Source organism: Limulus polyphemus, unplaced genomic scaffold (genome assembly GCF_000517525.1).
Source record: "Limulus polyphemus unplaced genomic scaffold, Limulus_polyphemus-2.1.2 Scaffold2020, whole genome shotgun sequence".
NCBI classification, from domain to species: Eukaryota; Metazoa; Arthropoda; class Merostomata; order Xiphosura; family Limulidae; genus Limulus; species Limulus polyphemus.
Window position 1 is genome coordinate 86112 of NW_013667630.1, and position 15511 is coordinate 101622.

At 30.6% G+C, this 15511-nt stretch overlaps 1 protein-coding gene across 3 annotated transcripts in view; it reads right to left on the minus strand.

The window, feature by feature from the left end:
- Positions 1 to 202: 202 nt before the first annotated feature.
- LOC106465689 (integrator complex subunit 14-like) overlaps positions 203 to 15511 on the minus strand; it is a 29963-nt gene continuing 14654 nt past the window's right edge. For all 3 annotated transcript variants that reach the window (XM_013925925.2, XM_013925926.2, XM_022393617.1), the window contains exons 4-9: positions 13477 to 13999; positions 8960 to 9110; positions 7289 to 7368; positions 5384 to 5550; positions 3801 to 3866; positions 203 to 894 (exon numbers count right to left, since the gene is read on the minus strand). In XM_013925925.2, the coding sequence (XP_013781379.1) occupies positions 670 to 894; positions 3801 to 3866; positions 5384 to 5550; positions 7289 to 7368; positions 8960 to 9110; positions 13477 to 13999 (1212 nt within the window). In that variant the 3' untranslated portion in view covers positions 203 to 669. The remainder of the gene's footprint in view (positions 895 to 3800; positions 3867 to 5383; positions 5551 to 7288; positions 7369 to 8959; positions 9111 to 13476; positions 14000 to 15511) is intronic.

The window sequence follows — 15511 nt, forward strand, 5'->3', positions numbered from 1 at the left end:
ACAGTTACTGAGTTGTAAATTTTACTTGTCTGTTGTAAGCTTATCTGCATTTTTCTGCTACTTTTTGAAATTCTGAGCAAATACGTAAAACAATTATTCATATGCATAAATTCACGATGCATAAACTTACTGTGAATTAGGTATATGCATTTCTTACTTTCACTATAATAAGCATCATCAAAAGCAGCTATTTGCATACTTCTACAGCAGTGTTTCCAGTTTATTACACACTGTCTCAGTACAATAAAGTAGAATAATAACCTGATTAACAACGTCAATACACAAATATTGGTTTATTTGAGAATCATCTATATTTTTATACACCGAATTGATTTTACAGAAAACTGAAGTTCAATCAAATGAAGTTTCTGTTATGAATAATGTGCTTTATTTAAATTTCAGCCTAGATACCTAGTTAAGAAACATTACTGAATCTTGGCCAGACTCACTTGTACATTACAAACATTTTACCTTTATGAAACTTACATATACTTTTAAAGATTCATACTGGCAACAATGAAACATTTTTTTGCTTCAGTTAAAAAAAGGAAAAAATATTTACGTTGCAAGGTTAATGTAAAATGATTAGAAGGTTCCAATGCAAATATTTCAAGTTGACTCCAAGTTCCTACCAAAGAATATAACTGGATGCTTTTATTTTGAATCATTTCAGTCACCTGAGCTGAACTTTGTACACAAAGGCTTGATGGAGGAATTGTAATCTCTGTACACTTGTGATCGCAAGGCACTGGCAGCATGTGTTAGCTGAAGAGCTGCATCAGGATGAGCTGATCCCGGCAGTAATGTGCATTCCCGCTCCAATATAATCGCCATTCCATCAAGTAATTCATAAAATCCAAAAGCTAGAGCTCCTCGTCGCAGCTTGTTTAACTCCTGTTATGGAAATCATATTATGATTAAATACATGTATATATAAAATCATACAAGATGGTACTTTTTATTAATACACTCTCGCATATAAATCTCGTGTATTTTCTTTTCTGAAGTTACTAGTTAATAAATTAAAACCTTTTCAGAATTAAATGTGCACAAATGAAATTTCATAGACTAAATTCCCTGGACTTTAAATATCATACATTACAGAAGTGTGTAACAAACTTGTAGAGTAGAAACACAACATCCTGGTGCCACCCCAACCAGAGGCATGTGATACTCAAGAGCACAAAAAAACACCACTACTTCATGGTACAAAATGCCTGTACAGTATGGTCATACATGAAAGGGGCTGTTGAATACATGAAAGAGTCATGTTAAACTCAAGGAGAAGATAACTTGATCTTGTTACACATTTCGCTATCTAACACTGGAAAAGATTAAATTCCCATCAGAATGAACTAGTAAGAAATACATTAACAACATGCACCAGGAAAGTATGCAAGATTAAAAGCACTTGTGAATGGACTTCACGAGTTTGTTGCATTAAAAGAGCAACAAGAAAGAAAAGCCCAGTTAATATCATGAGAAGCCTAGAAGTATGAAAAATAAATGTTCTCAGCACAAGCAAACAGTGTTATCCCAACATGAGTATGGCTAAAGGATATGAAATCAAAACTAAACAAAACCTTAACATCAATAACACCTGAAATCTTTGAAAAGAAGATAAGACTGGTGAACACTGACTTTAAAAGGGCTGGAAAAAATCATAAGTGACTTGGAAAGTACATATTAGGTAGAATCAAGAAAGAAGAAGAAGGGCAAGTTGAAATACACAACTATCTGTCCTGAAAAAAAAGAGAAAGATATTGGCAAGTGCTCTGCAAAAAACTTTTTGCAGTTACACAATCATAAGAAAAGTAAACAACTTATATTCCATCAATATAACTGGTGAATACCTAAAATGGGAAAGCCAAAGTTGAAAGTGGTATATCAAACAATACCATGGGATAGTTGATATTTTCTGGTAAAAAGACATTCAAAAGTTTGAATAAAAAAAGAAGAGCTGATCCTAAAAATAAAGCAAAGTAAATGGAAAATCTTAAAATGACAATAAACTTAAGATACAATGGGTAGAAGTTACAGGAATGTCAAAGATGAAGGTTAATGACTCTTAAGCATGGATTACTTTTATAACATTTTAGTGAAATTTCATGAGTAATTGTAGTTTTATGGTTATTTGTACAAAATCTGTAAAAAATGGTTATTTTCACTGTTTTTAGTAGCATATTTATGCCTAACTTAAAAACTGTAACAAATAATTTACTTTAAAATATTTATTTTCAATGAAGTTTCAACAACACACTACAATAGAGCAAAATAAGTTAGTGACATCTATGTATCTATGTGTGTGTACTTTATATAACAGATTTTTTTAAATTATGCAGCTACTCTTAATCATCTTGCTCTCCTGAAAAGTGATTCCATGAGAATTACATATAATGTTAGTGTTAAGCCACCATATAAATGTTTCAGGACACATGTTCAGTCACTTCAAATGGACAATTTCCTCTAGCAGATGCTTAGTTATAAAAATCAAGAAGAGTATTGACTTACAACTCCAGTAAATTCATGCATCTATATGAATAATATGCTTGCATTTGTCTATCTGGAACTTTTCTCAGAAATTTCTCAAACAAATGCTACAAATCTCATATCGTTATAAAGGCCTTTGTCTAAGGAGTCTGGATTGCTTATTGGCTTTTCCATTCAGAATCACCTTACCTGTTTTTTGCTGAGTCAGACTTTTTAATGCAACAAGTATGCTACATGATAACAGAATGTCATGGTCATGATATGATAACTGTCTTCGATTTCAACTTTAGTTTTTTTTATTTGCAAAGTATTTCACACAAAAAACACTTAACCTATGTGTAATTTCTTAAAAAATGAACAATATACTAAATACAATTGCTCTTGGCATTCTCGACTTATTTAGGTCAAAGGTATGCATGCTCAGTTAATTCAAAACCACATGCTTATCACTTTGTGAACATGCATTCAGATGCTTCTGCATAGTCAGCTAAGTTTGCCTTTATTACAACTTTACATTTACTTTACTTTGCAATAATTTAGCTTCAGTTTATTTCATAAACTGCTATAAACACTTTTTGGCTATCTTTTTCTTTACTATATGTTTTATTCTTTGTTTCAACTCATAAAACTGTGTCATACTCTGTACACTATTATAAATACCATTACTTTACTATATTGTTTACTTTACATGTAGTTTTACTAAACAAAGTTATGTCTACATGAGTTTGTTTGTCTGACTATGTAAAATGTTTTCAAATAGACCAGGATTTATTAATCTAACACATAATGCCCGCAAGAAAGTGTAGCTTAAATGCCATGAGTGAAAATGATAGAATAAGGAAAATTCAAGAAAAGGGCATGAAAACTACCACAAATGTTTTATTTGAATTCTTGCTCATTTTTTTTAGTATGTTAACATTAGTTTATTCTCAATGAAAAAAAAATGTATTATTACTGAAAAATTTAGACACAAACATATACACTATTTTCTTGTTTTGAAAGCTGAATCAATAATTCAGTTTTATATATGAGCTCATAAAAAAACTGTTAAATGGATATTAAAAAAAGCAACAGAAACATTTTGCCAAACCAAACATTACACTATGACTCATAAGGGTCATCAATATTAATTTTAATATTCCTTGCACAAACTTCTTATGTCAGTACACTGTATCTGCATGAACAACATACCCACAGGCTTACACTGTAATAATTTTCTATATACATGAAAAATTATTTTTATGACATAAATAAACAGATTATTCACACAAAATACTCATATATAAAATTATATAGACAAAGATACTTACCTTATAAAAATTTTGTGTTTTATCAGGAAGCTTTCTTGCATGCCGAAGAATTTTTTGTATGTCAGCCTTTAAAAACCAAATCATAGGTGAAAATTTATGAAGATATCTTTAATACTAGAACTGCATTTCATACAGTAAAAAACTAATTTTGCTTTTGTAAGTTAAATATAAACATACATTTATATTCACTATATAAGATACTTAAAAATAATTTTAAAATTATTTAACCCTAAAATAGGGAGTCAGTTGTACAAAAATTACCATGTTTGGTGGCAACTTTGAACAAGAGAAATTATACTCAACCAATTTCTTATATACAACTATGCATACGTTTAGAGTTCAACTTCTTGCTACAAAAAACGTGAAGAAGCTTCCAAAATGTTGTTTTGGTGTTGATAAAAAGTTTTCCCAATGCAAGGCTACTTTTGCTCTGCGTCACTTTATTTTGACCTCGATATGCACTCTGTAAAAATGATTTTTAATACGTTCATGATATCTAGAACATTTTTTACACTGCGCACTTAGTAAAAACAACAACAAATGTTCAAGTATTTCTTTTGCCTTTCATTGGTTGAGGTCTGTCAATTAGTCTAAATGATATAATACTGTGAAAATGGTTACAATGAAAAGAACAAATTATCTTATTCTTATTACTCCATCTACTTCATAGCTTTCTTATCTTCTTTTGATTGGATTCTTACATTTTCGAATGATCTCTTTCTGACTATAACCACAACATATGCATTTCATGTAAACATCACATCTTCCAAGCTTGCATTCAACAGTTCTTGTAGATAAATGACTTTGGAAAAGACAATGGACTATCACCAAAATCTTGACATAAAAGGAGGGGGGACTCATTTTCAAATGATAATTTCTCTGCAAGATGAATTACTAAGCACAAAAATTATGTTGTTTGAAAGCTCTAAGTCTAAACTTGAAAGACAGTCTTACTGCTTTTTATCATTTGCTGGATGTTGTGATGGCCACTAGTTTCTGTACAATTGGCTCCCAATTTTATGGTTAAAACTTGGAAAAGAAGTTGTTAAAAGATCTTATGAAAATAGATGAGATGTAATTTTAACCCACTGTACAAAATATAAATTATACTGTTTCAACTGAAATTAAATAAACTTAACGTGGAAATATTTTTCAATTATTATGTTTCCATTTATCTCAAAGGGTTGAAAAAAACGTTTCCTACATGAAAAATCTACTAAACTAATGCACCTCATGTAATATCACTTGAAAGTGACTATAACCCCATACTGTTTCTACTGTATTACCTTAAGATGACTTGCTAAATAAACAAAACAACTCAGTACTTTAGTTAGTATTTACTTAAAACATTTATCAAAGCAATCTACCATTGAACCATATAATATTCAAGGAACTAACATTAACACAAAATCAACTTGTTTCCTTAAACTCTGAATTGCTGGATAGGGTAATATGGTTGGCAGTAAATAGAATTAGTTGTTTTACATGGATTGGGCTTTTTTAACAGTAATTATCTTTGCAAATACATAATTATACAACCTTGTAAAATAAGAATTATCACTTTTTATTCATAGCTTACATACCTGTAAGGCCATCTGACGAATCCACACAACACAATTTTGTGCATAACTTCGCTTTTCGGCTAATTTTATGGGAAAAGAATTTTCAGTAACTGACTTGGAGAGCTCTGGCAGTAAAGAAGCTGGGCCTATTTGTGTAAATTTTCCTAACCATGGAACCACCTCTAAGCCTAAAGATGTAAAAAAATTAGAGAGCATTAATTAGCCTAAGTAATGATTGTTTAGCTCTACTACGAACAAAATACAATATCATAAATAACTATATCTCTAAGCTATAAGCATTGTTGAAATTATTTGCAAAAGTTCTCCAGTACACTAGCTAACTCTACTAGTGCTTCAGGTTAACTTGCATGGTTCAGCTACAAACATCATACAGTATCTTTTTTAACTCACAGATTATATCATCTAATGTAGTGCCCCTCCAGCAAACAATGAGTGCTCATGCCCCCTTCTAATAAATTTTTAGAGCATTAAAATATTTCAATAAAATGAAAATTGTAAAGCAATAATAGTAAATTATTATGGTTTAATTTTAACAAATATAACTTTGAAACCCTCAAAACGTTTCTGTCCACCCCCTCAAATTTTATTACACCCCCTCCACCCGAAGTGTAAAAACGCTCACTAGAGGGCAGTATCACACATGTTGGGAAACACAGGTTTATACTTCAGATTAATCTGTATGGTTCACCTACTAACATCATACAATATATTTCCCAACTCATAGATTATATCCACTAGTGCTTCAAATTAATTTATTTGATTCATCTACTAATGTCATACAGTAAAGTTTTTAACTCACAAGCAAATATTCAACCTGCTTCAGTATCTACTATATTTTATTTTATTAAATTTCAAATGTTTTTTATTTTAAATGTTCCATTCCGAACATGAATAAGATCTTTAACACATCAAAAAAGAATCCATTACATGCTCAATGTCTGGTCCTGAAAATGCAAGTTTTATAGCAAAAGGCAAATTAGACATTGCCAAAAAAAATGTGAAATTAAAGATTTAATGTTTTAAAAAATTAACCATGGATATACAATAAAGTGCAGATTTTTTTTTTATAGATCGTTTAGGCAGAGTATTCATTATGAAATTTGGTTGAATGGATGGCAACCGATTGTTGTAGAAAAAAAAGTATGGAGGACAATGTTTCAAAAGTCTTCCACCTGAAGACGAAAAGCTAAAGACTTTCAAAATGTCGTACTCTATACTTTGTGTTTCTACAACAGGCAGTTGCCATCCATTCAACCAAGTTTCATCAAAGTCCAGATTCATTCAGACTACACCTTTAAACACTGAAAAATATTTTCACAACTAAGAAAAATATTTAGTTTTGTAAAACAAAATAAAAATACTAATTACCCATCCTAAAAAAAACCTTAAGAAATAGCATATTCTGGAGTCAAAACTTTTGAAGTGCTAGTGTTCGGGTACATTTGTACAATGCTCTGATGGCAAAGTCCACAGATTGCTTGAATGTTAATCATAAAAATTCTTCTTTAAACATTTTTGTATTCTGATCACACTGCGAATAGTATGAACTTAGATTAAAGCTATAAGTAACAGCCCTTTCAAATTGTCACAAAGTTAATATGTAAGTAAATAAAAGTTTTGTGTATGATACATTAGAATTATCTGAGGGCTGACTTACAGATATTCTACCACCTTAGCCATTGTAAAAAAAAGGTTAAAGAATTTTTCATTGCTTAAAGAGTAATTAACATGCATAATGATAAACCAAAAAGCTTTCTAGTTTACATCAAATAAGACTTATCTTATAATTTTAGAGCTCAACCAGAACATGCATTATAAACAAATATTGCGTAGCTACATTATCTTACTGATGAACTGATAAGATTATTTAAAAATTTCATGAAACATACAGTCACAATAACTCACCTGGTTCAAATGTTGACAGCATCAAGTTAGATTTCTTTTTACTGTCCGCCCACGAACAGAGCATACCATACCAGTCTTCCCTAAACATACACACCCATGATCATATATAACTGCATCTTAAATAACTTGAAAATAATTGTTAGGATATATACATCCATTGTATAAGTCTTGCAATTTCATGATTTGATTCTTGAGTAAAAATTACAAAAGTATGTGAAATACAGAAAATCAGAATTATCTAAAAAATATCATGGAATGATAAAAAATATGTTAAAAAACAATACATGAATAACTTATAAAAATGTATAAGAACTTAAAAGAAACTCATCAATGTAGGTAATACTATTAACATTTTGATGTGAGCTTTTGTGTTTGTTTTTGTTTATATTTTCCTTGTCTCTTTTCTATCACTAAGAATTCCTCTAAATACTAAAAAAAGTTTGGTATTGTAATAAATAAAATACTCCCAAAATATATATATATATATATTTCTGCTGAAAATGTTTTCACACAAATTTAAATGCCTTTGTTTTAGCTTGTTTGAATTTCATGCAAAGCTACACGAGGGCTATCTGCACTAGCCATCCCTAGTTTAGCAGTGTAAGACTAGAGGGAAGGCAGCTAGTCATCACCACCCACCACCAACTCTTGGGCTACTCTTTTACCACTGAATAGTGGGATTGACCATCACATTATAATGCCCCTATGACTGAAATGGCAAGCATGTTTGGTGTGCTGGGGAATCGAATCCACAGATTGCGAGTCGAGCGTCTTAACCACCTGGTCATGCCGCGCCCTTTGTATTAGTAAAGGACAAGTGAGACATAATAGTACATTTTATTTGTTTTAGTGTGTTGATGAACATCTCGTATCATATTTAAAATTTTGCTTACATTATATAATGTATACATATATATAAGATACTACATTCCAATAAAATGTATAATAATTTTTATCACATCTTTTGCGGTCCTATATGTTTCCCAGTAAAAATAATGTAACAGCATTTCAACCACACATTTTAAATGAAGCACAATGCTGCCAATGAGGCTAATTGAACAAGACCAGAGCTCAGCAACCCAGTTGGACTTACAAAACAAAAAGCCTCAGTGCCCAACTGAAATGCTACTCTATACTCTTCTTACAATAGTAATATTTGGTTTTTCTCAAAGTAGGTAATATCCACTACTGTAAAGAGAAAACATTGTTGTGTAAGAATGTCAACAGAAGCGTGTGTGTTTTCTTATAGTAAAGCCACATTGGGTTATCTTCTGAGTCCACCGAGGGGAATTGAACCCCTGCTTTTAGCGTTGTAAACCTCAGGACCAAGAGAAGTGTCCTTCAATGGTTGTTCGGGTGATTATGGTCCCACCTATGTTGTAATGAGAATAACCAGTTACATAGACAACACTTGTCATGTAGGGTAAATGTGAGGTTTTTTTAGAAACTAAGGTACCTTGCATTTAGAAAGTCTGGAACTTTGTCTTAACCTAAGCAGTCTGATACAAGATCTTAATAGAAAAAGTCAGGTGTATGTATTTTGTAAAAATGTACACCCATCAAAATCCTTCTGAGAACAGGTACAAATAAATCACAAGGATTATAAAATTGCATGGTGCAAATACAATAATTTTAATTTTTAAACAATTTCTTTAAATAACTTTGTCTTACCCTAGGTGACAAAGTGCAACCATTCCTTCCACTTTTAAGCTTCCATGTAGAAGCACACAAAAAGATGGCTGCTTCCCTTCATCATTTCCCACAACAGCATCATCATCTGAAGCATCAATATCTTGTTTCATCATCACTGCTTTTCCCTCCTCTGTATAAAAAATATACAACCATTTTATTATTATTTAAAGGTAAAGAAGTTACTACAGCATTTAATCTGATGGCTATACGAGAAATTAATAACTGTGATGTAATACTTCCAGGTACTCACTCCATTTGGAAAACTGGAGTCAATGCAGTGGCATAGGAATTTCTTTTTGCCAGGGTGAGCAACTCTCCATGAATCTAACTGTCAGATATCACTTGTAGAAAAAGGGTATTTGTTATTGAGTAGCTAGTGTCAAAGTGGTGACACTGTGTTTTTATTTTTGAAAAAAATTTCATTGTAGTTCTGGTCGTCATGGGAATTCCTGGTTGTTCCATCTACACAACTCGAGGGGAGAAGAGAATGCTCCCCCTGCTCTTTTACCACTGGGTAAGCATTAATAGCCACATTACTTACAGACTTGTACATGCCTGTCATCAAACACTGTATATTTATATCATATAAACTGTATTTTATCATTATATCATAACAGAAAATATTCTGAAAATGAGTGTAAAAAAAATTATGTAAGTTGTCATATATGCTATTTGTAATCTACCTTACTAGATGAGCCTATGAAACAAACTATTTATATGCATATGAAAGTTTACTCTGCCAGATATTTGCAGTATTCTGTAACAATCCCCCCCCCCCATTTTTACTAATGATTACTCAGGCCTCAGAAGGTTTCTTTGTTAAGTTGCTGATAGGGGTAGCTTTGCCTTTCATAATGCACACCAAGAAATCTAACGCCAAAGCATAATATGGCAAAGCTTCTAGTTCCTTGCATCAATAAACATGAACATTTTTCTTAAAGCACGCATAAAACACATTTTATAATATCATGAGAGAGAGAGAAGAAAGATAGTAGAAATTTTTAAAAGAAAAGTAACATTTATATCATCTTTAACATGTTATTCAAACTTCTGTGTACTAACTTATTTCATTGTACTAATTCAGTAAACTTCATACTGATTGGTGCTTTCTAATTTATCATGGGACTGTGATTTTAAGTTGTGTTTGTAGGCCTAATGTTAGACACAGTTTCTTATTCATAATTGCAAACAGTGAATGGCATTGCCCTGTTGTATATCACACTGGCTATACATAGCATAACTTACAGACAGCAGTTAAGGGGTCATTTTGTCTTTAAAGGTTATCTTTGCACAACCTTGGGAAAAGTAGAAATTTGAATTCAACCTTAGTTTCTCAGGAAATTATAGATTCTCCTCTTAAATTGAATAGTATACTGTTCTCCACTACTGCTGATAGCAACTCGTTAAAAAATAAAACTGGAGCATAGCTTGTGTTTTTTAAGTCTTAAGTTTGTGTCCTGGCATCTCATTATCTTCAAAAAATAGTACAATGAAGTCAGAGCTATTATTCTATTGATAATCTGAAATAGCTTAAGCATCCAGTGATTTAAAGGCTTTCACGCTAAAACGACCAAACATTTCAGGACAAGAACTATTGACTAAATAAATATTTATGTCCCCAGAGCCTTTATTTGGCTACTTCTGGAGATTGTCAATCAATCTTTCTGTCCAGGCACACGAGTCATAAACTTAACTTAAGATCATGTCCTTGTTTGGCTGTCAGGTAAAGATATCAATAGTAATGTTCTGTCTCACTCCATAAAGAAGTCTGTATATACAAACACCAGAAACACGAAGAAAAAATGACACACAGAATTAAGTAAAAATGTTGACAGAAAACAACAAGTGGTGATGCCCTTTTGTCCATCCAACAGTTTCAGTGACATGTTGGAATGCCCAGGTGTAAATATAAACAAGGATTGTTCATTTAATGATATGATCTTTTAACGACACGATACATAAGGTTGTATCTAAAGTCCTTTCATAGAAAAATATCTTTTCTTTATTAAATTTATAAACCTAATTATTTATAATAAAATTTCCACTATATTAACATTTTCACATAATGTTTCTTTGTTTCTTTTTTTAATTTTCTTAATTCAAGAAATTAAGTTTCTTAATTACACACTCTTAAAACTACATATTTTGTCACTAAACACAACTTTTTAAAAACATTATATTCAAAAAAGAAAAAAAAACAAGATTGAAACTAGTACAAACATGGATCCTGATCCCTACCAAAAACACATTATGAAGAACAATTCCTTCTAATTAAATTTCCTTGCTAAAACATACATATGTACAAAAAAAAAAGTCAAAGCAAGTATTAAACTGCACAGGTAGTAATAGAAAAAAATTCTATCATATTCTTTATTCCAACAAAAAAAAGCATTTTAAAATGAACAAATATTTTGAATTATTCTCCTTCTATGTCCAATGAAAATAACACACAAGAAAAGTTTTCATTTTTTCTACAAAAGTTTAAGATGCATGTATACATATATATTAAACAGAATATAGGCCTATCAATTTACTTCCATTGTTTATCACAGTAAAAAAAGTAAACTATAATTACTTAGAAACTGTAAATACTAAACTTTTTGGGAAAACTCTTTTAGGAGATTGTTTTTACAAAACAATCAGGTTAAAAAATGTCATGTGCTTAACTTAAAAAAAAATAGTTTTATAAACCTAAGCTAGCATAGCTTGTATTTAATGAAATATATACAGTATTACAGGCATTTATGCCCTTACTTGACTACAATTTGCCTTTTTCTTAATATGCAAAATCAGAAGAAAGGATTTCGGTATGGACTGGGAGAATATTCCTTGAAAACATATTTACATTTTTTCCTAGACAATTTTTGAGGAGTAACAAGAACCTTCTTGACATAATGGGTACTTAAGAGGTCAATTCTATATTGCACAAGATTGATCTATTGGACCAAGCCCATACTGGAGAAGTAATGTCTACTATAATTCTGAATTTACAAAGTGTATCTTCATGAAATTTAGCAACCTTTTATTCAATATTACAAGTCTGTTGTACACAAAAAAATCATTTTTAATAAAATAATTTTACTAAAGATTTGTTTATGAATTCAAGTAGTCAGTCTGAGTGCTAAGTGATTAAAAATAAAAAACTTTTTTTCATCTAAAATTTTCACATTTCATTTGCATAATCTCTAGAACCTCTTATATAAATATCAAACATTTTCATTTAAATTTTGTATTTTGTTTTCTCTTTTTTTCTACCCTAAAAATAAGTGTGGCAAAATCAACAATGTGGAGTAAGATGAAAAGTTGAAACATACAAATAAATATAAACTATTCTTTTTTTCTCTTTAGAATGACTGCATATTGTAACAGATAATTACACACTATTTATTCTTTCAACCAAAATTGATGCTTAATCTGAGTTTGTTTAATTTTATTACTTTACAGCTGCACTTAACAGTCAGAATTTCTCAGAGTACAATGAAAGCCATTCATCACAATGGGCCAAAAGATGAGTTACCAGCAAGCACACTGAGTTACACAATCACACCTTTAGAATTGGTATCCTCACTAATTTCTTTATTGAATTTTTTCATTTAAGTTTACTTTTATAACCTAATACATTTCTCAATTTTACATTGTAGTTAGTTTTAGATATAAAACATACATAAAAAAACAAACAATTTGGCACTTATGTCTGAAGCATAGTCTTAAAAGCAAGTTAATCCTAGTTTTTTTGCAATAATTTTAGTTTACCACAAAAACATTATTCTTAATTTCAAATATGCAACTGAGAACATAACATATTATCAGGCACAGTAAATAGAATGTCCTAAAATTAATATAATCTAACTGGTTTTCCAACTAAAATATAAATTGGTTAGATAAATTCTGTTAGCTGGTTGAATGAATTGTACAATATCAAACAATAAAACCTGTTAAATGAATGAGCTTTTTTTGTAGAAAGTTTAGTAAAGTAGAATTTTTCTTTTTATTGCAAATGAATAATCCAATAGCAAATATCAGGAAAAAGTATTGAATTTTTGGAAAGACAGGATGTGAAAAAAAAGGGACATGACATATGGGTTTGACTTTCTTGTTAATATTTCAGTTAAGCATGAAGCTTGGAGGATAGCATTTGCATTAAAGCTTAGGGATATATATATTATAAGTGTGTAACTTGTGCAAAACTCAGAATATCATATAGGGTTTAAAAGAAAATCTAAAACTGGAACTTTGGAGAAAAAAATATTGAGAATATATTTGAATATCTCCTTTTGAGATAAAGAAGTTAAAATATATATATATATTATATTAAAATCTGAATTATAAAACTACATTTTGATGCCAAGTTTATTGACATATATTGATAATAAAATTATTCAAATTTTGAATGTAACCCTGTAAAAATGGTCATGGCATGCACCCTTTGCCTCGCCCGAGTATGTCGGATTAAAACAGTAAATTGTATATAATTTCATAAAACTACATCCACATACCTTTCAAACTTTGTGGTGGTATAGGCAAAACTAGATGCCTTGAGAGTGCAGGAGGATTGGATGCTTGGTTAATATCTAGAAATCCACAGATCAGAATGTCTGTTGACATCTCTACCTTGCGAGAATCAAAATCATTAATCTTCTCACATGCTTCTGGAGGTGGAGAAAGAGATATATTACAGTTAAGGTTCCCACAATGCAATGTACCATGAAAGGGTCTGTAGTAGGTTTCTGCTAATTTCAAGAACATTTGCTGAACAGTCTTTAAGTTCAAATTTCCTTCAGGAACAAATACTTGACCATTTCCACCATTCATATCTATTAGTTTTTGATAGAGTGGGATAGACACTTGTAAATTGCTATCTTTTGGATTAGATAAACACACAACATGAAGTTTGCTAGGGAATGGAAACGGCAATGGAAAACGCTGCTCCGTTTCTTTTGTTTTGGTTCCAATGTCTTGCAATCGTTGTTTTAATGAGTTTGGCCCAATACCAGTACTGCCATCAGTCACTAGAATTATCTACACAGAAAAAATGGTCATATAAAAACAGATTAATGTGTCAAATACTGGGTGTTTCAAAATTTATTTCTGTTGTTCTGTTTGACAAGATTCCAAAGAATGTGTTCATTGGTTTCCTGAATGCAGTAGTCTGGACAGCAATCAGATTCATATGAAATTGTAGATTTGAATTTAAATTTTAGTGTGATCCATTAGTTAATATCTTAATTTAAAAGTAAATATTACAAAACAAATCCTAAATATGAATTTTTGTGTGTCATATGGTATGTTGAATGCAGCATTGATTCAAATTAGATGTTTGTGACGTTCAAATACAAAGTCTATAGTTTCTTACAAATTAGGAACTCAAATTACTGATATTAACAAGCTAGAATATCAAATAAGAAGCTCCTATCTTTTCTATTTGCTGAGATATCACTCATGTACTGAACAAACACAGTGGCCCTGCCCACCTCTTTTCATTTTTGGAAAGACATGCTTATGTACACTTACTTCTGTCTACAATGTATGAATAACCAATCAAATGCTCAGAATGTTCCCTAGTGGCTTTCTCAGCGTAACTGAAGTATTCGGCACCAAACTCATTCTTTCAAAGCTTGGATTTGAAAAGGTAAGGTGAAACTTTAGTGAGCTCAAAATTCCATATTTTTAGACCCAAATACAGCTTAGTCACTATGTTTGATAAATTATAGTGAAATTCTATGGCGTTAATATAGTAATTTATGATTTTTGGTTATTTCCAAATGTATACATAAAGCTTTTAAAAAATTATTTTATTGCGTATCCTCCATGTGTGAATTTTGATGAGGCTTAGCAACCTATGGCAAGCAGCAAACGAGTTCAAAGTTCGTAACTAGAAGAGATAATTATTTTCTATAATTCTTTATTTACTGTTCTATGTTTAAAAAAAATAACCGAAATTTAAGAACTTATTTTCAAGAGTAATAATGTATTAAAACTGAAATGTGACTATTTTACAAAATACTACTTCACTAAAACACAGCCAAGACAGGTTCCTTTTAAAGGCCATCTTTATATTCTTGGGTATGGTAACATCAGTGCACATGCACCTTGTCATTGCAACTTCAATAATGTTAGCCAGGCACAGATGAAAGTCAATATAATAAAAATGATAAATATATATATAAATGTATAATGTTATGAAATTTAAGCTATTTAGATTAAATATTTGTGTTTTCATGTTATAATTTGTAGACATTCAAGAAAGAAAAAAGCATAATTTATACATACCGTATTTTTTGGTGTACAAGACACACTTTTTACCCCAAAATTTGATGTCAAAATCTGCTTGAGACATATACACCGAAGGTATGAATAATATATATGTATATATACGATATACACAAGCCATGTGTAGATATATTTAAATAGGCATGCATAGTTTAGTTCAATTGAATGTGTTATTTATAACAATAGTAGTTTTTTTTCTTTTAAAAATGTAACTATTTATAATGCTCCCTAAATAATAAAAAAATAAATAACAGTGAAAGC